Source organism: Prionailurus bengalensis, chromosome A2 (genome assembly GCF_016509475.1).
Source record: "Prionailurus bengalensis isolate Pbe53 chromosome A2, Fcat_Pben_1.1_paternal_pri, whole genome shotgun sequence".
NCBI lineage: Eukaryota > Metazoa > Chordata > Mammalia > Carnivora > Felidae > Prionailurus > Prionailurus bengalensis.
The window spans coordinates 164,863,539-164,885,417 of record NC_057348.1 but is presented as its reverse complement, the minus strand read 5'-3'; the positions used below and the strand labels follow the sequence as shown (position 1 = coordinate 164,885,417).

Genomic DNA, 21,879 nt, shown 5'->3' with positions numbered 1-21,879 from the left:
ACCCCAAACTCCATGGGGACAGAAGCTCCTGTGTTTGAGACCCTCCCAAACCTTGCCCTCTGTGACTCTTGATCTGGCTGTGCATTCACTTCCTTTCACATGCTTTGTAAAAAACCAGGGATCTGGTACATGAGCCGGTGTCCTAAGTTCTGGAAGCGCCTCCACCAAATTAATGGTGGCCGTCCGGGGAACCTGTGACTTCTACCCAATCTGTCAGAAGCACCTGAACTCTAGATTAGTGTCTGAAGTGGGGGCAGGCTTCTGGGACTGAGCCCTCAACCTGTGGGATGTGTGGGATGCTATCTCCAGCCAGCAGTGTTGGAACTGAACTGGATTACAGGACATCCAGCTGGTGTCAGAGAATGGCTTGCTTTATGGTGCTTTAAAAAGCACATACATTAACCCCTAACGGGAGCATGAGTTTCAATTTTATCGTAGCTGTATGTGGAAAACACCATACACGTGGAATTCTTTCTTGTGTTACCTGATGCGTTAGAACTTGAAGGAGTTCTTAAAAGTAAAAGAAAACAAATGTATGGCTAAAATCAGGGACCTTCCTCACAAAAGCAGTCTACGCCAAGCGTAGAAATGAGCCCCGGTCCGTGCATTTAACACACACACACCTGCTTGAGTCCCGCTGTGCACAGCAACTGACCACAGATGATCAACAGAGGCTAATACCTGGAAATGCACACCACCTCTTGGCAATAATAACACAGGATGTTCAAAGTGCCAAAGATGAACGAGTTCTGAGGATTGTCATTGGCATGAGGACAGGACACAGGACAGAGAAATGACCGAGGTACAGCAACGGCCTGCCTAGTATATTTACACATCTCAACGCAAAGTCCCTGCACAGGGAAAAGAGGCCAGCCCTCTGCAAGAGAGTTTTGTTTACGGTATTTCAAATACGACACCCTGAGCTGACCACCCCTTTCTGGGTTTGGGGACTTCTCCCTGGAAATTTCATCAACTTATGTTGATGTGTAAAGTCTTTCCAATCCAGTAAGTCCTCGAAGAGGGGTGTGGGAAACAGACCCTTGTTCCACTCTGTTTTCCTGCACGGGGGATTCATCGAGATTTCCGGAGGAGCTCAGTTACAAGGTTGATTGTTTTAGGAAGGGGTGCCTAAATGTCACCAGGGTGCCAATTCCTGTAAGGAAGCAGGAGCGGTGGTCCCAATTACCCCCCGACAGAGGAGAACCTCTGCATTACTCAAGGCTGTACCCTTGAAAGTCACCTTACAAAGGTGCATGGCGGTTCCCAAGAAGGGCTCGGCACTGGGGGGTCTGGGTCCCACACAAATCCCTGTAATTTACCTATAAACCTCAAAGAGCTTCTTCTGCTCACCTGGGCTCATTACAAGTAGAGCATCGATGTTGAAAGGTCACCATGCTTAACCTAATCAACAGGCGAGCCACTTGAAGGGTCTGGAAATAAGCTCTTACTTCAGGTGGTTCCCATCTAGGGTTTTTATTCAATACAGGACGGGGACGGCAAGGTCTGAAAAGACACTCTGCTCATAACATCACAGATATCTCCAGCCAGTGACCAAAGCCCTCAAATCAGTTCCAGCGGCCACAGGAAAAACAGCAGCATTGCCTCTCCAGGGAGTGAATTCCCAGACTGCAACTTTCATTCATAACCAAAAGCAACCAACCACGAGATTCTCAAGTGTCCCTGTGACCCGCAGACCTCTCATCCTCTCCATCCAGTTTCTGAACCTTCACTGACACAAGCCTGGTCACCAGGGGCCCACCTCACCATCATTAGCCCGCCACCTACAGGAAGAGCCACCAGCCTGCCAAGGAAAGACGTGCCCCACAGGGCACGGGGCACAGGGCAGTCCCCGAGGCTTTTGCTTTTAACCAATCCTTTCTGAGTCTCCGCTGAGCACCTCCGTGTCTGGGAAATGCTCACAGGGACAAAACAGAATTTAGCATATGAAGTAATATCCTCCTGATAATAAAATTTTCTATCGATCTTAGAACCTATCACAAGAGGACGTGCTTCTCCAAAAGAACCTGTCTGATTGAAACAGCAGTTAAGTAAGTACGATATCAATGTATTAATAAGAAAGGAAGGCTGAGCTGAGAACCCATGTGAGTCACCCTGCCCCCCAGATTTTCAAACGGAGACCTTGTGAAAATACGGTTATGTTTTTTTTCAACGTTTATTTATTTTTTGGGGGACAGAGAGAGACAGAGCATGAACGGGGGAGGGGCAGAGAGAGAGGGAGACACAGAATCGGAAGCAGGCTCCAGGCTCCGAGCCATCAGCCCAGAGCCCGACGCGGGGCTCGAACTCACGGACCGCGAGATCGTGACCTGGCTGAAGTCGGACGCTTCACCGACTGCGCCACCCAGGCACCCCAAATACGGTTATTTATTTTTTTTTCAACGTTTTTATTTATTTTTGGGGGACAGAGAGAGACAGAGCATGAACGGGGGAGGGGCAGAGAGAGAGGGAGACACAGAATCGGAAGCAGGCTCCAGGCTCTGAGCCATCAGCCCAGAGCCTGACGCGGGGCTCGAACTCACGGACCGCGAGATCATGACCTGGCTGAAGTCGGACGCTTCACTGACTGCGCCACCCAGGCACCCCAAATACGGTTATTTTTAAAAATAACTTTTGTTCTGGGAGAATGGGATTTTTGACCATATTAGAAATAAAGTTGGGGTGCCTGAGTGGCTCAGTCAGTGAAGCGTCCGACCTCAGCTCAGATCATGATCGGTTCGTGGGTTCGAGCCCCGTGTTGGGCTCTGTGCTGACGGCTCAGAGCCTGGAGCCTGCTTCAGATTCTCTCTGTCTCTCTGCCCCTCCCCACTCATGCTCTGTCTCTCAAAAATAAATATTTTTTTAAAAAGGAAATAAAGTTTATGAAGCTGGCTCTTTTCAAAAAATTAAAATAGAACCCAAGAGGTGGTTTCCACCTATGTCATCCCTTTCCCTCGTTTATTAACCCAAATGAGATCAGCTGGTAAGTTTGCCTTCTCTTATCACCTGTCAGCAGGAATCGCCCTCCAAAGCCGCGTATGAGGAACAAAGCATTCAGTCAGATTTCAGACACTGAGGGTGCCCTTGTCTCTGGCCCCCGATGGCCACACCATGGAGCATGGGAAAGGGGCTGTAGCGATCAACCGTTTACATATCCGGCTGCAGCCGTAGGAGGTGCGGCTCTGACCCTGTTACGCGTACCCAATGTCTCCCTCTCCGATATCAGATCTCACGGGTGCGTCCAGAGAGCCGGGAGGGCTCCAAACTGAGGTGCAGGGTGTGGGCGTGGGTGTGGGTGGGCATCCGCGAGCACGTCCACGCACGACTCTGCAGGATGCAAAATGCTCTCCTCTCCATCACAGACGTGTGGCAGCTTCCCCCGTCGGCGCCAGGCGTGATTCACCCTGTCCCCATCCGGGATGGAAAATAGCACCTGAATCTCAATCAAGCTGCCAGCGAGAAGAGAGAAGAGTTTGCCTGTCGTGCAGTCCAAGCCAGGCTGTGCTCAGCGAGTCTTCCAAAATGACTGATGAAGAATTAAGGATCAGGAAGTCCCCAGATAACCACTTAAGTGAGGGAGTGATCACTCCGTTAAAGCTGCGTGGATGTAGCTGGAACAGGAAATTTCAAAAAAAATAAAAAGGTACGAACCAGACCACAGGGTAATAACTGCCAATGTAAGAATCGACCGGGCGATGGAAAGTTGATGAAGACTGGACCTCATTTTCTCCTAGGCCAACGACGAGCCTAAAAACACGCCTGGTGGCCACACAATTTGCTAGGCTCGGTTCTATTTGTTCTAATTGTGCTTATTAGCAACAGACACAGAGGACGGCGTGCGGTGAGTGCACGGACCGTCCTTGCTCAGAGCAGGAGGTAAACAAGCCTTTAATTCTTCACCTTCCAAAGTAAACCCAGAAGGGGCAAAGCGGGAGGGAAGACTTGAAAAGTTTTTCAGACGGAACACAAAGATGTTGCTATGTCTCCACCTCCCATCTAAGTCATGACAAGGGGCACCTGTGTGACAACGGATGTAGGTAACCAATCAATAATCTCTCACTGTATCATCAATATAATCCGTTCAAAGTCTTGCTTCCGCCTCTGTCCTAAATGTGAAGGTGTTACTAGCACATTCGGGCAGAATATCAAAGGGGAATTATGGGTGCAGGTGGGAATTCAGTTGGAAAACATTATTCCGAACACGTTTCTGCCCCGTTTATACAAAAAAAAATTATGCTGAACAACACAATGGCTGAAAAGAGAAGGGGAAAATTGGGGAAACGGATGTATTTTCACAAACAAGCAATTAGGTCAGTCAGCCCCAGAACCCACAAACCGAGGAAGGCCCTCAAAGGAAGGGCTTGTCATTTGGGGGTGGGGGTGGGGGGGGGGTCCTGCAAAATAGCCCCTTCCATGCAGTTACTGCCTCCCAGAGCTATCTCAGATGAAGTGGTGCACACCTCGGGCCAGAAGTCAAGTTCTGCACAGACCTCAGCCGGGCAACAGGTGTCTTGCTGTGGGTGTGGTTAAGCCAGCCGGATATTTGTTCAATTCGGATAAATGTTTTTCATTCCTTGTCTCTTTCTGTTTAAACCAAGACCTCAACATGGATCCCTGACTGGGGTTGCCCCAAACACACCTCCGGCCACCCGCCCCCTCCCCCCATCACCCGCCCCCAACCCACCTCATCGACAACTCCAGACCTAGCGCCGGAAAAAAATTCCTGCATTTCCAGCGGTGCCCTCAGAAGTAACACGCCAGTCCCCGTCGCGTGGTCCCTCTCTCGCAAAACAAGTACCCGCGAGTGAGGCAAAAATAGAGCCCCTCCTTCTAATCATCCTCCACCAAGACCGCAAGGGTTAAAGCATCACCCAAATAAATACGCACAGGCACACACACAATTTCCACGGAACAAGATGGCAACCTCCTCGTCCTCGCCAGGAGGTTCCAGCGCCCTGACCCCTCGGCCCCACGCCCGGGGCGCAATGGGCCGCGGGGCGCGCGGGGCGCAGGGCAGTGGAGGGGGGAGGGGGGAAAGGCTCGCTGGGAGGCGGAACGCCGGGGTCCTCGAGTTGGTAAAGTTGTCCACGCTAAGCTGGCCCCCGGCCCTGCATCCCTGAGCCGCCCCCCCCCACCCCCACCCCGTCCACAGGGGTCTCGGGGCGCACGGGAACCCTCGGGGACGCCGTGCCATGACCACGCTCGCTGGCACAGTCGGCCCGGGGCGAGGGGGGAGCAGGGCCCCGCCAGCCGGGTGGTGGCGGTGGCGGCGGCCGGAGCAGAGCGAGCGGCGCCGCCCCGAGTGCCAGAGGTTCGCCAACCCCAACAGGTCTCGAGCTCCGGGGACTCGCAGCCCCGAGGCCGCGCTGGCATCAGGGCCCTGGTACTCACGGCCGCGGCGACCTCCTCTCCCCGCTTCACCCCCGGGACAGCCTGGGTGGGGAGGGTCTGCTTGGAAGTCTGACCGCCGCCCCTCCTCGCTCGCACACCAGCCCCGGCCCCCGGCCCCACTCCCGAAGGAGGGGGACGGCGGCGCCGCAAAGTTGCGATGTGCAGATAGACGCCCGACCCTCGGCGCCCCCGGGAAGTGGGGGGTGGGGGGGCCCCGCCGCGCGCGGCCGGGGGTCGCGGGCGGCCCGGGAGCTCGGGCCTCGCGGGGACAGGACCCCCCCACCCCCGCCGCTCGTCACCGCGGGCGCCCCGACCCCGCGCCTCGGCCGCCACACTCACCATCACGTTGCCCTGCATTTTAGCGGTCTTGATCATCGCCTTTTCCTTCATGTCTCCGCAAGTCTGCACCGACTTCTGGCCCCGGGAGGAGTAACTTAATCCATCGTCCCGGCGGCGAGGAGACACCGCGCCGGCGATCGCTGGGTGGAGTTGGCTCGGGAGGACCCCAGTTGTTGCAGCTCTTCGGTCTCCCCACCTGCGCCCGCCCCTCGCCTCTCCCGGGCGGATCACAATAGCGATCAACTCTCCCCGGCCGCCGCGGGAGACGCCGAAGCAGCCGGCGGGGAGGGCGCGGGGGTTGCCGCGCTTTCCGCGGCAGCGGGGGCCGGGGGCCGGGGCCGGGGAGCAAGGCCGGCTGCGAGCCGAGCGGGAGCGGGAGCGGGCGGGAGGGCCGGCTCCGACAGCGTGCGTGTCCGCCGGGGGCCGTCAGCGCTCCGCCGGCCACAGCGGCGCGGACCCGAGGGGCGCACGCGGGGACGCCGGCGGCGCGGCCCGCCCGGGTCTCCTCCGGCGGGCGGCGTGGGGCGCGCCGGTGGCCGCACTTGTCCCTGGGGGCGGGGGCCCCGGCGGGGCGGCGGCGGCGGCGGCGGCGGCGCCAGGGGCGGGCAGGCGAGTATGTGTGTGCGCGCGTGTGTGTATGTGTGTGTGCGTGTGTGCGCGCCCGCGCGCGTTCACACCGGGTGCTCCTCCAGGACTGGGCTGGACCCGGAAGCCTCGGGCGGCGGCGAGGTGACGCGAGCCCACACTGTTTGGGTAGAGCCGGGAGACGCCCCCTCCCCGGGGGGCCGTGTGTGTGCGCGCGTCGCTGGCACGCTCGGGTCTCCGAACACGCACGAAGGTGCTTTCCGCGGGTGTCGCCGCCGCCTCCTGCCCAGCGCGAGCAGCGACCGGCCGCGACTACCTCCGGCTGCGCCCGCGGGAGGGAGACAGGGGCGGGGCAGGGCGAGGCGCGCCGGTCCGCCGCCAGTGCGGCCCAGCCGAGGTGGGGGTGGGGGGGAGCGGAGGGCAGGCCGGGGACGACAGCTTATAAATCATGTTGTTGCGAGTTACTAGGGGACACACGTTGCGTCGCCATGGTTGCGCTCCGGATCTGCCTCCGAATCTGCCGCCGCGGCAGCTCCCTGGCCCCGCGGCTCCGCGCGCCCGCCGGCACGGACGCGCTCCGGCCGCACACCTGGCCTCCCGGGCTCCGCTGCCCCGCGGGCCGCCGCCCGGCCGCGGCCCCTCGGGCGTCTTTGTGTCTCCGCCTGTGATCCCAGCGGCTTCCTACGGCCCGGCCTGGCGCCTGTGGGTCTGCCGGGCCCGGGAGCCACTTAGCGTTCGCCCGGGCCCAAACCCGGCCCCCATTCCTGCACCCCAAGCGACAGGTTACCCAGGGACCGCGCCCTGGGTTCCCCGATCTCCACCCCTGGCGCTCCTGGCACTGACCAGTCGCCGCCTGGGGTTCGCTCTCTGGACCACACACGGACGCGCGCTCCCGAGAGCGCGCACGCACAGGGTGGTCAAATTCAAGTGCTGACCCAGCCAGGCCGCTGCCAAGAGCAGACAGAGGATGTCTCCCCGCGCCATTCCTCCACGAGGGGCCAGGGCGCTCCAACACCGGTATTTGGAGCTGCTTCAAGGGACACGGAAACATCAGGCTTCAACTCACGTGTGTGTGTGTGTGTGTGTGTGTGTGTGTGTGTGTGTGTGTGTGTGTCCCGCGCGTGCGCGCTCGCGCCCTCGCCTGGGGGGCAGTGGCGACCGTGAGAGGCTGGGAGGGGTTGGAGAAGCTTTTCCTTTTTTTTTTTTTACATTCACAAAAAATCGTGTATCAGAATGAATACGATGCCAGTTTTGAACCCATAGTGGAGCAGAAAATTCTTAGCAATTGCAACAGTAATTATATGTAAATTACCCACAGTGCCTTCAAGCATGCACTTTATTAGACATTATAGATAATGTATACATAAACACACACAAGCATTTGGTTTACACGTGAAAACTACTTGTCAGTAATGATCTGGCTTAAGAATTAGGTGGAAGAAATAGGTGAACCAAAGCTAAATCCTTGAAAAGAAGCTTTTTTTTTTTATGTTTTATTTTTGAGAGAGAGAGAGCGTGAGTGGGCACGGGGGTGGCCAGAGGATCCAAAGCGGGCTCCTCACTGACAGCCGCGACCCCATGTGGACCTCCAACTCAGGAACCCTGAGATCATGACCTGAGCGGAAGTCAGCAGTTCTGAGCCACCCAGGTGCCCCTGAAAAGCAGCTTTTAAAGGAACATGGATTGGCATTTGCCGGAAGGTGGAAGGCAGAGGAGGTACATTCCTGCCTTCTGTTAGATTGTTAATGACAACTTTTCTCCAGACGTGAACACCCGCGCAATCTTCCTTGTGCTACTGAACTTTGCACTAAACCCACCAGCCCAACGTGGACAAAAAAAAAAAAAAAAAAAAAATTACCACCAACCTAAATTGGTTTGAAGCAACCAAACGAAGGTGGTTCTTCCTCTTCTTTATATGAAGCAGCATTAATTCATCTGGAAACTTCTCTCCTCCATCCCAACAAGAACAGGCCAGTTGGAACTGTCTCCCCACAACCTCCCTTTCTCCATCCCATCACCGCATGATGGAGTAGGGAGAGAGAATCCAGAGAAGAGGACAAACATATTTTTTTAACTTGCCATTGTTGTAACTAACTTTTCATTATCTCTGGAAATGGAAAGTGGGATACACTGGATTAAACTTTGAGTTCGTATGTAAATACGTCAGTTGACTGAAGGTCTTCCCAGAACTCACCAAACCGTACCAGCCGAAACCATTCGTGTGGGGCCCCTGTGTCCTATCTGTGCCTGACCTCTGGCAGAAAGGCCCACAGGAATGACAGAGCTAAAAGCAGGCACAAAAAGGGAACGCCGAAAACAAAAACAAAACGAGGGAACACTGTACACAATAAAAGAGCAAAGCAGCTCTGAACGACCAGCAGGGACTACTCACTCTTTGCAACTCCTTTGCCTCTAGCCATTGACTTGGGGGAAGCTGGGGGAAGAAAGAATACGGATGGATAAAGAGGGATCCCGAAGAAGGAAAGAAGCCAAGAGTATAGGGAAAAAAGCTTGAAATACGAAGATTCTCCAGTGTCGTATTCATTTCAGATATTAATTTTGTGAGGAAATTGGATGAGGAAGTATTATTGGAAGACGGCATGGCCGTTAGACCCTCCCTCCCATCATCTGCTGGTGTCCTCAGTTCCTGCAGCTGTTATTTCCGGTTTCCTTCCCACCTGCAAGGAGAGCATGTCTCCCCATTTCCAACATCGAATCTCTTGTTAGGCTGCGGCAGACAGCCCTGCCCCATTTTTGTGCCCAGGCTCTCTCCAAACCTGCCAAATACAGCCACAGCATTTGGCCGTCTTTCTGCTCCATCCTTAACTTGTGTATTGTGTGCATCAGCGACTGCTCTGACTAAAGTAGCTTTTAAGTTGAGACTTTGGCAAAAGACTCAGCTTCACAATTGACATCAGGCAACATTTACAGCAGGAGGGATTCCTCACATCATTTGACCGGTGTTCTCGTTACATCCTACAAGAGGTTTAACTTTATTCAGGTGAATTCGACCTTACGGAAACCCAACAGGTGAAATCCCCAACGTATTAAAGCGGAAGCCTCGGTGGCTTTATTGGTCCGCGTTCTCCAGAGAAACAGACCCAGTAGGACGTGTGCGTGTATGTATGTAAATTTATTATAAGGAATTGGCTCACATGAATTGTGTCTTAAGAACTGGCATGTCCCAAGAGCTGCAGTCAGCAAGCCGGAGCCCCAAGAGAACCAATCGTCTAAATTCTAGCCCAAAAGTCAACAGACCCAAGACTCAAGATAAGCCGATGTTTCCGTTTGAGCCTAAAGGCAGGAAAAAACTGATGTCCCACTTTAAAGCAGTCAGGGGGAAGGAGTGCTCCCTTCATCAGCCTTTTTCTATTCAGGTCTTCAGCTGATTGGACGAGGCCCACCCACCTTAAGGAGACCAATGGTAATCTCATCCTGGAACACCCAGAATAATGTTGGACCAAAATACCTGGGCGCCCCGTGGCCCAGTCGACTTATGAAATTAACCATCAGAGCTCATGGGAAAAGAGAGAGACTGCGATCACAAGCTCTTCTTTCACAGATTAAGTCATTGCTGATGTTGTTTAAAATGTGAGCTCTCTTACTGCATTAAAAACATTCATTCTATGTAATTTGATTTACCCTTAAATTTTCAGGAAGGTAAATTCTGGAAAAAAAAAATGACATCTGTCAGTAGTGATTTTACAATGGATTCCAGAAAGCATTCAGGAATCAAACAAATTAAGTGAACGTACGCAGCCGCACGAATGATATGCCAGGCACAGTGATTTTACTATAGGAAACAGACCTGGTACTCAAAATGTCCACAGTATCTGGCGGGAGACATCAAAATTAACAATATTGACAACAACAATAAGAATACAAGTATGATCCAAGAATATAAAATACAGGGCTTGTGGGATGTTCGGGCAAATATCAGAGAAAACTAAAATAGGAGGTGACAGCTGAAATGCATCTCAAAGGAGCGCTATAAATGTCGATGTTAGGGACCTGGAGCTGAGGAAAGGAAGAGCCAGCAAAGGAAGTGCATGAGTATTCAGAATGCTAACACACGGCGGGTGCCTCCGTCAAGCCTCTGACTCCAGCTCAGGTCAGGATCTCACGGTCCGTGAGTTCGAGCCCCGCGTCGGGCTCTGGGCTGACAGCTCGGAGCCCAGAGCCCGCTTCCGATTCTGTGTCTCCCTCTCTCTCTGCCCCTCCCCTGCTCATGCTCTGTCTCTGTCTCTCAAAAATAAATAAACATTTTTTAAAAAGAATGCTAACATATGGAAGCACGGGTGGATGATGGGGGCAAGGGTGGGACTAGCTGTGAAAGCCCCGTGGGCCACTGCTTACGGGAAATGCAGAGGCCCAGGCCCTCAAGTAGAGAATAATCCTGCCAGATCCACGACGAACCTCCTCCAATGCGCCCTACAAAGGCAAAGCGGCAGAAATCCTGCACAAATTTTGAGGAGGAACCGTCAAGATGTGGACGTTGTGGCAAACGGTTTGGGTGAGAGAAGCAACATCTGTGGACCATCCACATGAAACTGGAAAATCTGAGGTCGCCCCATCTCGCACCTGACCCACATCCGGCCCATTCCTTCAGGACCGTGAAGGCACATTACCAAGAGACGGAAACCAACGCTGAGTCTCAGCTCCGTGACAACGTGACATTAAAACTGCTCTGCTGGCCACTTACACACTCACCTTGCTTCCAGCTAGAACAGCGCTTCTAAAAACTTAGCGCACGTATTTATTTACGTGTCTGCCTCCGTGTACCACATTCAGGGTATCCTACGTCCTGCCTCTCTCTGCACCTTCGTGCTCTCTGACGGTGACTGATGGCGAGTAGATGTGCCCTACGTGTTTCCGAAACAAGCGAGACCAGGAGTGAAAAGACACAACGCTCTCTCTCCCACCGCACTCGCAACAAAGGGCTGACATTGCACAACGTCTCAATCAATAAATCTCTTTTCTTAAACCCAGCTACACTGCTCTGTTGATGAAAAAGATCTCAGAGGAATCCCACGTGTATCCATAAACAATCCTCCAAATTTGATGAGAAGACCTTTGTCTTTGGCAATGTTTCACTTTGCCAGAACAGGTCCCAGAGTCCAGGAAATTATTTATTAATTTATTTATTATCTCTCTCTGGCCTCGCTCGATTCAGCACGGTTCCGTGGACGTCACAAGTTTCTCGGCAAAAAGATACTTCTGACCTAATCCTTTATATGAGATAGGCTGGGGTGGTCTTCTATTTCGGGAAATAGACTTCCACGGACCAAAATACATACGGTTCAGGGTCTCTCTTCTCTCCTCGCACTTGTCTGAACAATAACGCGTGTGTTTTATTGAACCCGCCATTGATGGCTGAAGGAATGAAGGCTAGAGACCCTGCGTTTCAGACCCACGGTCAGGCCACACTTCTCAACATTCCAGGCTAAACCCACTAATTTCAACCACTCAACAAATATTGCCTCCTCACTAGAATTATAGTTAAGACCTCTTGACTCGTGCCGTATTTTGTTGGTATTAAGTAGTTTCTAGAGGAAGGGTAGGGAGTATCAAACTGTTGATCGCACTTTTATACATTATCTGTGTACGGAGGGGCGCCTGGGTGGCTCGGCTGGTTAAGCGTCCAACTTCAGCTCAGGTCTTGATCTCACCATCTGTGAGTTCGAGCCCCGCGTTGGGCTCTGTGCTGACAGCTCGGAGCTTGCAGCCTGCTTCAGATTCTGTGGTTCCCCCTCACTCTGCCCCTCCCCTGCTCATGCCCTGTCTCTCTCTCTCTCTCCAACATAAAATTAAAAACAATAAAAAAAATTTTTTTTAAAAGAGTATCTGTATAAAGAAGCTTTGTAGATGGGCACATTATGGGAAAATAAAAGCAGTTAAATGTCTGAGACTCCTATTATCCTTAGGCAATGTGAAATTCCTTCATATAACATCTATTTTATGGAACCAGTGGAGCAGAATATATATTTTTGAATTCCTGGGGAATCTCTTGTAGAAGAGAAATGGCCCAACACTTATGAACTGAAAGTAATGGGCATAGAAAGTGTATTTGGGCAAAGACAGGGATTTCAATTTGCTTACCAGGTTCTGCGGCCAGTTGAGGCACCGAGCTGAGAACACACAGATCTCTTGACCTCTGCTTTTCACTGAGCCTAGATCAGATGTGCCCAGAAAGAAATGAAAACCTGAGTATCTGTCGGTAAATGTAAGTCCCGTTGTACGTCTATGGCTCAGGCATACACACGACACACATTACTTCTTCCCTGCTAAAAATACCACAGGCATATATTTTTTTAAATATAAGCCTGTTTCATTTTTCCACGAAAATAATATTAACTCAAAGCCCCAGTGAGCTGCCATTTCACACCTACTAGAATTGCTATAGTAAAAATGTCGGGGCGCCTGGGTGGCTCAGTCGGTTAAGCGTCTGACTTCATTTCAGGTCAGGATCTCACAGACTGTGAGTTCAAACCCCACGTCGGGCTCTGCGCTGACATCTCTGAGCCTGGAGCGTGGTTCAGATTCTGTGTCTCCCTCTCTCTCTGTTCCTCCCCCACTCGTGCTCTGCTCTCTCTCTCTTTCAAAAATAAATAAACATTAAAAAAAATTTTGGGGGGGGGCGCCTGGGTGGCGCAGTCGGTTAAGCGTCCGACTTCAGCCAGGTCACGATCTCGCGGTCCGTGAGTTCGAGCCCCGCGTCGGGCTCTGGGCTGATGGCTCAGAGCCTGGAGCCTGTTTCCGATTCTGTGTCTCCCTCTCTCTCTGCCCCTCCCCCGTTCATGCTCTGTCTCTCTCTGTCTCAAAAATAAATAAAACGTTAAAAAAAATTTAAAAAAAAAAATTTTTTTTAATGTCAGATAAGAAGCGTTGGTGAGGACGCAGCGAAACTGGAAACTTTGCCTATTCCTCAGAAAGTGGAAACTTTGCATATTCCCGGTGGGAGTGTAAACTGGTACAGGTACTATGGAAAATAATCTGGCGGCTCCTGAAAATGCCAGACACCGAGTTACCATTTGACCCAGAGGTTCCAACCTGGGTATAAATACTCAAGAGAACGGAAAACATATGCCTACCGCAACTTGTATCCAAATGCCCAGAGCAGCATTATCTACAATAGGAGAAAGGAGGGAATAACCCAAAAGTCCATCAACTAATGGAAGGATAAACAAGTGGCATGTCTCTACACAGAGTGATACTATTCACACATAAAAGGAATTAAGTAGATTCATGGAACGGCACAGAGGAACCTTATAAACATTTTATGCTACATGAAAGAAGCCAGTCACAAAAGACTACATACTGTAGGATTCCATTTACATGAAATGTCCAAAATAGGGAAACCCACAGACGGATAGAAGTGGTTACCAGACTGGATACGAAGGGGGAGGGGAAGGGTGTTGGTGATCACAGACCTTAGTTGTAAGGGTTAAATTGTAGTGCAAGGCTCACGTGTAGCTTGAAAAACAACAGCTTCGTTCTGACCCAGAAGGTCAAGAGATAACAGCCTTGCTTTACTCTTGTAAATCAGGCTTCACCAATGAAGGAAACAAAAGCTCAAAGAAAAGAGCATCAGAGGCAGGATCAAGGAGATCCACTGGTTGCAACTTAATGGCAGAAAGTCTAAAATAATCACCCCATCCAGCAACTGTTTCTAACTCATCTGGCAACTGTTTCTAAGTCGTCTGGGAACTGTTTCTCTGTTCTGTTCCCAGGTGATGATAAAACGATGTGATCGGCCATAAAAACTCTGTACCCCGGCTGTGCGGGGCCGCACTCTGATCAAGAGTGTTGGTCCCGATCGGTCGGCCTTGCCTCTCAGTGCAACAGACTTTGTTGTGACTGTCACTGGTGCCCGTAGCATTCTGTTTCAGGAGTCGTGTGGATGCAACACAGTGACTGCAAATGGGTACAAGGACACTCTTTCTGGAATGACCAAATACTCTAAGTTGATGGCTGCACAATTCTGTGCATACTAAAAGTTAATGAGTTGTACCTTTTAAAAGGATGGACTTCTTTGTCCAAAAATATCTCATTTAAACTTTTTTTTTTTAAGGAGAGAATTTTAATTTCTTTTTTAAGTAGGCTCCATACCCAGTGTGGAGCCCAACATGGGGCTTGAACTCATCACCCTGAGATCGAGACCTGAGCTGAGATCAAGAGTCTGATGCTTAACTGACCGATCCGCCCAGGTGCCCCAAAACTTTTTAAAAAGACTACTGAGTGAAGAAAAGGAAAACCCTAAGAGGATTCTGCACTGAGAATGCTTTTTTTTTTAAATGTTGTTTGCTTTTGAGAGACAGAGAGTGAGTGCATGCACGCAGGGGAGGGGCAGAGAGAGACACAGAATATGAAGCAGGTTCCAGGCTCTGAGCTGTCAGCACAGTGCCTGATATGGGGCTCGAACCCACGAATTGTGAGATCATGACCTGACGTGAAGTTGGACGCTTAACAGACTGAGTTGCCCAGGCACCCTCGCACTTAAAAGGTTTTTAAGTTTTAACTTAAAGAAGCTAAAATTAGAAATAAAAGGCAACTGCATATTGGAATGGCTACATAATAAAACATGAATTTCTAATTGTGTCAAAAGGTTGACTAACAAAACTTTAAGTAGAAATAAAACATTTAAGGTAAAATCTTATTTAACTATCATTACTTAAGATAAACGCATCTTCTTATACACGTATTCTTCTATAAATTGTTTATTCATAATATTTGCTTCATTTTTTTCCCTGTTCATCTATTTATTTGTTCTCTTATTGATTTGTATTTTTTAGCATTAAGAAAATTGACTCGATAGGAATTTTAAGTAGCGTGTTACTCATTTGTTGTTCAGCTTTGAACTTCTTTAATGGCCTAATTTTTATAAGTGAATTTCAAATGGTTTTAATGCATTAAGACTGACTTTTGACTTGCTAAGATACTGGGAGAAACCTAAAATATAAAAGCCTGTGTGGAAGCCGCCAAAGCTAGCTTGTTTTCTTTTGCAAATGCAAGCACAGCCTGAGTTTGTATCTGTAATTTCACTTAGGGGAAAAGAAAAAAGTCTAGGACAGACATTTTAGGCATTATTTAGGATAACTTCTAAAAACAAAACAAAACAAGACAAAAACCCAGACTTTGAGAACTAGCTGGGTCTATTTTGTGAGGTCAGCCCACTTTGAGTGAAGTGAAGGTGACAATGCACATGGCTGTAGGTGTTGTTAAAGATGACAGACTCATAATCTGAAATGTAGGATTAAGATGCTAGAGTAGGACTTGTATCAATCAGATCTGCCTTTGATGCTGATGGGCCAATGGCCACGGGCAAATGATCACAGCCCTTTTGTATTCTCACAGCTTTGGCAAGTCAGCAAGAGTTCTTAAAGGTATAGGTGCGCTTTTGTTTTTTCTTTCTTTCTTTCTCTCTCTCTCTCTCTCCTCCCTTCTTCTTTCTTTCTTCCTCTTTCTTTGTCTTTCTTTCTTTCTTCTTCCCTTCCTCTTTCTTCCTCCCTCTTTCTTTTCTTTCTTTCTTTTCTTCCTCCCTCCCTCTTTCTTTCTTTCGTTCTTTCTTTCTCTCTTTTTCTTCCCTTCCTCTTTCTTCCTCCTTCTTTCTTTCTCTTTCTTTCTTTCTTTTCTTTCTTTCTTCTTCCCTTCCTCTTTCTCCCTCCCTCCCTCTTTCTCTTTCTTTCTTTCTTTCTTTCTTTCTTCTTCCCTTCCTCTTTCTCCCTCCCTCCCTCTTTCTTTCTTTCTTTCTTTCTTTCTTTCTCCCTCCTCTTACTTTCTTCCTCCCCCTCCCTCCCTCCCTTTCTTTTCTTTTCTTTCTTTATTTTTCTTTATTCCTCCCTCCCCCTCCCTTTCTTTCTTTCTTCTTCCCTTCCTCTTTTTTCCTCCCTCCTTCTTTCTTTCTTTTCTTTTTTTCTTCCTCCCTCCCCCTTTCTTTCTTTTCTTTCTTCCTTTCTTTCTTTCTTCCTTCCTTTCTTTCTTTCTCTTCCTCCCTCCCCCTCCCTTTCTTTCTTCCTTCCTCCCCCTCCCTCCCTTTGTTTCTCTTTCTTTTTCTTTCTCCCTCCCTTTCTTTCTTTCTCTTTCTTCCTCCCTCCCCCTCCCTTTCTTTCTTCCTTCCTTTCTTCCTTCCTTCTCTTTCTTCCTTTTTTTCTATTTTAAAATCTTACTTCATCCCTTCCAACTACATCTATTGTAACCCCATCCTATTTTTTAAAAAGTTTGTCTGCCTCTTCTTTTCATCTTTCTCTGTCCCTTTATTTCTCCAGAGTCCAAAATGAATGACTCTTAACAAAGTGGGTATGGAGAGAATGTACCTCAACATGAGGAGGGCCACATGTGACACCCTCACAGCCAGCATCATACTCAATGGTGAAAAGTTGAGAGCTTTTCCTCTAAGATCAGAAATGAGACAAAGATGCCCACTCTTGCCACTTTCACTCAACATAGTATTGGAAGTCCTAGCCACAGCAATTAGCCAAGAAAAATAAATAAAAGGCATCCAAATTGAAAAGGGAAAAGTAAAACTGTCACTATTTGCAGACGACATCATACTATAGACAGAAAACCCTAAAGATTCCACCAAACACCTGCTCAAACTAAAAAATGAATTCAGCAAATTTGCAGGATACAAAATTAATATACAGAAATCTGTTGTGTTTCTATACACCAATAACAAACTAGCAGAGGGAGAAATTAAGATTACAATTTTATTCACAATTGCATCAAAAAGAACAAAATAACTAAGAATAAATTTAACCAAGGAGGGAAGAGTTGTACACTGAAAACTATGACATTGATAAGAGAAATTGAAGAAGACACAAATGAATGGAAACATATTCCACACTCGTGGATTCCATTGGAGGAATTAATATCGTTAAAATGTCCATACTTACCCAAAGCAACATACAGATTCAATGCAACCCCTATCAAAGTCCCGATGGCATTTTCCCACAGAATGGCAACAATTTTTAAATTTCCATGGAACCACAAAAGACCCAAATAGCCAAAACAATCTTGAGAAAGATGAACAAAGCTGGAGGGACCACACTCCCTGATTTCAAACCATACTATAAAACTATAGGAATTAAAACAGCTTGGTATTGGCATAAAAACAGACACATGGACCAATGGAACAGAATAGAGAACCCAGAAATAAACCCACACATATATGGTCAACTCATCATGACAAAGGGGCCAAGAGTATACAAGAGAAAAGACAGCCTCTACAATAAATGGTGCTGGGAAAACTGGACAGCTACACGCGAAAAAAAAAAAAAGAAAAGAAAAAGAGAAAGAAACTGGACCACTATTTTACACCAGACACAAAAATTAACTCAAAACAGATGAAAAAGACTTGATATAAGACCTGAAATCATAAAGTTCCTAGAAGAAAACATAGGTGGTAAACTCCTTAACATCAGTCTTGGTGACTATTGTTTTTGGATTTGACACCAAAAGCAAAGGCAACAAAAGCAAAAATAAACAGGACTATATCAAACTGAAAAGCTTTTACACAGCACAGGAACCATCAACAAAATGAAAAGATAGCCTATGAAATGTGAGAAAATATATGCAAATCATATCTGATAAGGGGTGATATCCAAAATATATAAAGAGCTCCTACAACTCAACAGCAAAAACAATTTGATTTAAAAAGTAGAAGCTATGGGGCACCTGCATCGCTCAGTTGGTTAAGTGTCTGATTTCAGCTCAGGTCATAATCTCACCGTTCGTGAGTTCGAGCCCCGCGTTGGGTTCCGTGCTGACAGCTCTGAGCCTGGAGCCTGCTTCAGACTCTGTGTCTCCCTCTCTCTCTGCCTCTCCCCCACTCATGCTCTCTCTCTCTCTCTCTCTCTCAAATAAATAAACATTAAAAAATAGATCTTAATAGACATTTTCCCAAGAAGACATATAGATGGCCAACAGGTACACAAAAAAGATGCTCAACATCACTCATCATCAGGGAAGCACAAATCAAAATCACAATGAGATACCGCCTCACGCCTGCTACAAAGGCATTATCAGAAAGACAAGAAATAGCAAGTGCTGGCAAGGATACAGAGAAAGGAACCCTCACGCACCCTTGGTGGGAATGTAAATCGGTGCAGCTGCTGTGGAAAGCAGTACGGAGGGTCCTCAAGATAGTAAAGACAGAACTACCTTAGGATCTAATGATTCCACTTCTGGAGACTCATCCAAAGGAAACAGAAACACTAACTTGACAAGATCTCTGTGGCCCCATGTCCACTGCAGCATTATTTACCATAGCCAAGGCAGGGGAACAACCTAGGTGTCCACTGATGGATGAAGGGATAAAGGATGAAATCTAGCCGTTTGCAAGAACATGGATGGAGCATGCTAAATAAGTCAGAGAAAAACAAATACTGTATGATCTCACTTATATGTGCAATCGTTAAAAAAAAAAGCTCACAGATATAGAGAACAGATTGGGGTTTGCCAGAGGAAGGTGTGGGAGGCAGGTGATTTGAGCGAGGGGGATCAAATGATACAAACTTCCAGTTATAAGAGAAATAAGTCATGCGGATGTAATGTAAAGCATGGCAGCTGTAATTAATAATACAGTATTGCATATTTGAAAGTTGCTAAGAGAATAAATCTTAAAGATTCTCATCCCAAGAAAAAATGCTATCACTAGATATGGCGACAGATGTTAACTAAACTTCCTGTAGCGATCATTTTGCAATATCTACAAATATCTGTCATTATGTGATACACCTGAAACATAATGTTGTATGTCGACTATACTGCAATTAAAAAACAATAATCGTTATTGATTATTAGATGCCATGAAAAACTCTAACCGAAAGGGTTTGGAGAGCTTCCAGGTTGGTGAACACACGGAGGTCCAGGGACAGTGGCATGCCTGGAGGGGGCATGGCAGTTCTGTGTCCTTTCCCCACACCTGGCCCTATGTCCCTCTTCATCTGGCTGTCTATCTGTATCCTCTGTTGTATCCTTTATAAGAAACAAGTAGATGTAAGTAAAGTATTGCACGGAGTTCTGTGAGGCTTTCTATGAAATTACTGAACCTGAGAAGGTCATGGACCCTCAATTTGTAGTCAAGCTGGAGGGAAGAATGGCTAACCTTGGGATTTGAAATTGGCATCTGCAGTGGGAGCTGGCATATGGGACTGAGCCTTTTACCCTGTGGGGTCCACGCTAACTTCAGCTAGTTAGTGTCAGGACTGAATTGAGTTTCGGGACACCTTGCTGATATCCAGGCATTTGAAGATCTGTTGCTGTGGAAAGAGCTCCGCCCCCACAACGCACACCCACATTTGGTGTGAGAACTATACTGTGTGTACAAAAGAAATTGTTTCCTTTTAGGGCCTTTTCTCTAAAGAATGGCTACCACCAAATCCTCCTCTGGATGATGCCATCTGCCTACATGGAAGAATTCAATAAAATAAGTAGTTGTATCACAGCATAACATACAAACTTATATATTATAGACCTGAAACTAATGTAATATCGTGTGTCAACTACATTTCAGTATTTTTATTTTATTTTATTTTATTTTATTTTATTTTATTTTATTTTATTTTATTTTATTTTAATGTTTATTTATTACTGAGAGAGAGAATGAGACAGAGTGCGAGCAGGGGAGGGGGGCAGAGAGAGAAGGAGACACAGACTCTGAAGCAGGCTCCAGGCTCCGAGCTGTCAGCGCAGACCCCAACCCGGGGCTCAGACTCACGAGCTGTGAGATCATGACCTAAGCTGAAGTGGGACGCTTAACTGACTGAGCCACCCAGGTGCCCCTAGATTTCAGTCTTTTAAAAAAGTAGTCCTATGAAACTAGCCTAATGATGTCATCAAGAGCATTTTTCCTTACACTGAGAAATGTCCCTTTCAATGAGTAACTGTCTTTGCCTCAATCCTAGACCGAGATTTGCTGTGCCCGACCAGGAGCCTTACGGATAATGTACATGGTGCGCTAAGTGCATTGCTCTCTGTGGCATCGGACGCATAGCTCGCTGCAGAAGACTTCCGGGCATGTGCTTTTATCTCCAGACCCGACTCCTGGTTTCTTAGTTTCCCACCTCCTGTTTACCAAAATTCCTTCCTTCTCTTCTTTGACAGTGCAGTCTTTTAGGAATGATTTGTATCTTTCGGATATGCTACCTGCATTAGAGAAAAGTAGCACGGGTGAATAACCAATCACCATTGATTTATATTAAGTCCCCGGACAGACATGTCTTAGTTAAGAAGTGCACCTGTGCAGAAGGCTTTGCTTTTGAGGCTGCAAATTGTGTTAAATACAACTTTCAATATTTTTATGGGGTTCATGGGGTATGATGACCATTATTGTTATTAACGTCAATCCCACTGCCTTTAATTTATATAAAGTCATTTCTTCTAATATAGAAAATTAATTAACCTAGAAGTTTCTAATTGTCTACATGCGCTTTAAAAGGAAGCATTTATCTGTGATAACCGACTAGGAACATTTAGCAAGTGGTGAAATAGCTGTAGAGACCATAATTTCCATGTCTGATACGGGGAAGGATAATAAAAGTGCCATTTTGTAACACCTGCTACATTACTAAGCATCTCAGTAATGCTTTTAAAAATTAACATATTCTCCATAATTAAAACGGGGATACGTAGGCACAGGACATTAATTTCTCTGCCCCCTGCTTTGTCTGTTAGGGGTGTGTCTGAGTATCTATATGTCAAAGGTTAAGATGTCAGGTGTTTTAGGTGGGGAGAAAAGGAGGGAATGAGGTAGAATATTTTCTAAATAATTTAGAAGCCAGGGACACAATAAGGGTCTGCTTTAAAGGACCACAGAAGTGCCCACGGAAGGAGGTAGACGGCACACTCATGCCGGAAAATGGAGGAATAGGTGAATAAAGAGACATTCTTTAAAGGTGTAGGCAAGACTGGGAAATCCAGCCAAGGATAGGGCAGTACCAGGGGCTAGTAACTGGGGGACCAGTCCCTGTCCAAGGCTGGTAGGGGCTAGACAGGGAACAGGAAGGGAGGCTGAGTGGCAAGGTGGCCTGACAGAGGTAACCAGCTTTGGGGAATCGGTGTTGGGGGCGCAGGGGGAGAAACGCTCTGCCCTTGCTCCCCTGCCCTCCACCTCCTGCAGTGCCTCCCTTCAGCCCAACCCAGTCAGAAGCCATTAAGCACTTCAGCCTCCTGGGGCACAAAGAGGGTGGAAGAGAGTGAAAGGCACCTGGAGGGCTAGAGGGGGTCGTTGGGCAGCCCCACATCTCCCAGCAGGGTGGAGATTCCCCCAATTGCCCAAGTATTTGACAGTTAATTTTTTTTTACGTTTATTTCTTTTTGAGAGACAGAGAGAGGCTGGAGGAGGAGTAGAGCGAGGGAGACAGAGGATCTGAAGGAGGCTCTGTGTTGACAGCACAGAGCCCGATGCGGAGCTCGAACCCACGAAGCACGAGATCATGACCGGCGCCAAAGTTGGGTGCTTAACCGACTGAGCCACCCGGGAGCCCCCTTAATTAAAAATTTTTTTTAACGTTTATTTATTTTTGAGACAGGGAGAGACAGAGCATGAACGGGGGAGGGTCAGAGAGA

General features: G+C 48.2%; 1 protein-coding gene across 2 annotated transcripts in view; it reads right to left on the bottom strand.

Annotated features, from left to right (window-relative positions):
* The window catches only part of DPP6 (dipeptidyl peptidase like 6), a 945,711-nt gene that overhangs the window by 850,018 nt on the left and 73,814 nt on the right, over positions 1-21,879 (bottom strand). The window contains exon 1 of one of the 2 annotated variants that reach the window (XM_043590487.1): positions 5,728-6,153. The exons of the other annotated variant lie outside the window; for it this stretch is intronic. Coding sequence (XP_043446422.1) covers positions 5,728-5,778 — 51 coding nt within the window. The 5' untranslated portion in view covers positions 5,779-6,153. Of the gene's footprint in view, positions 1-5,727; positions 6,154-21,879 lie in introns of those variants that run through there. 2 annotated transcript variants of the gene reach the window in all.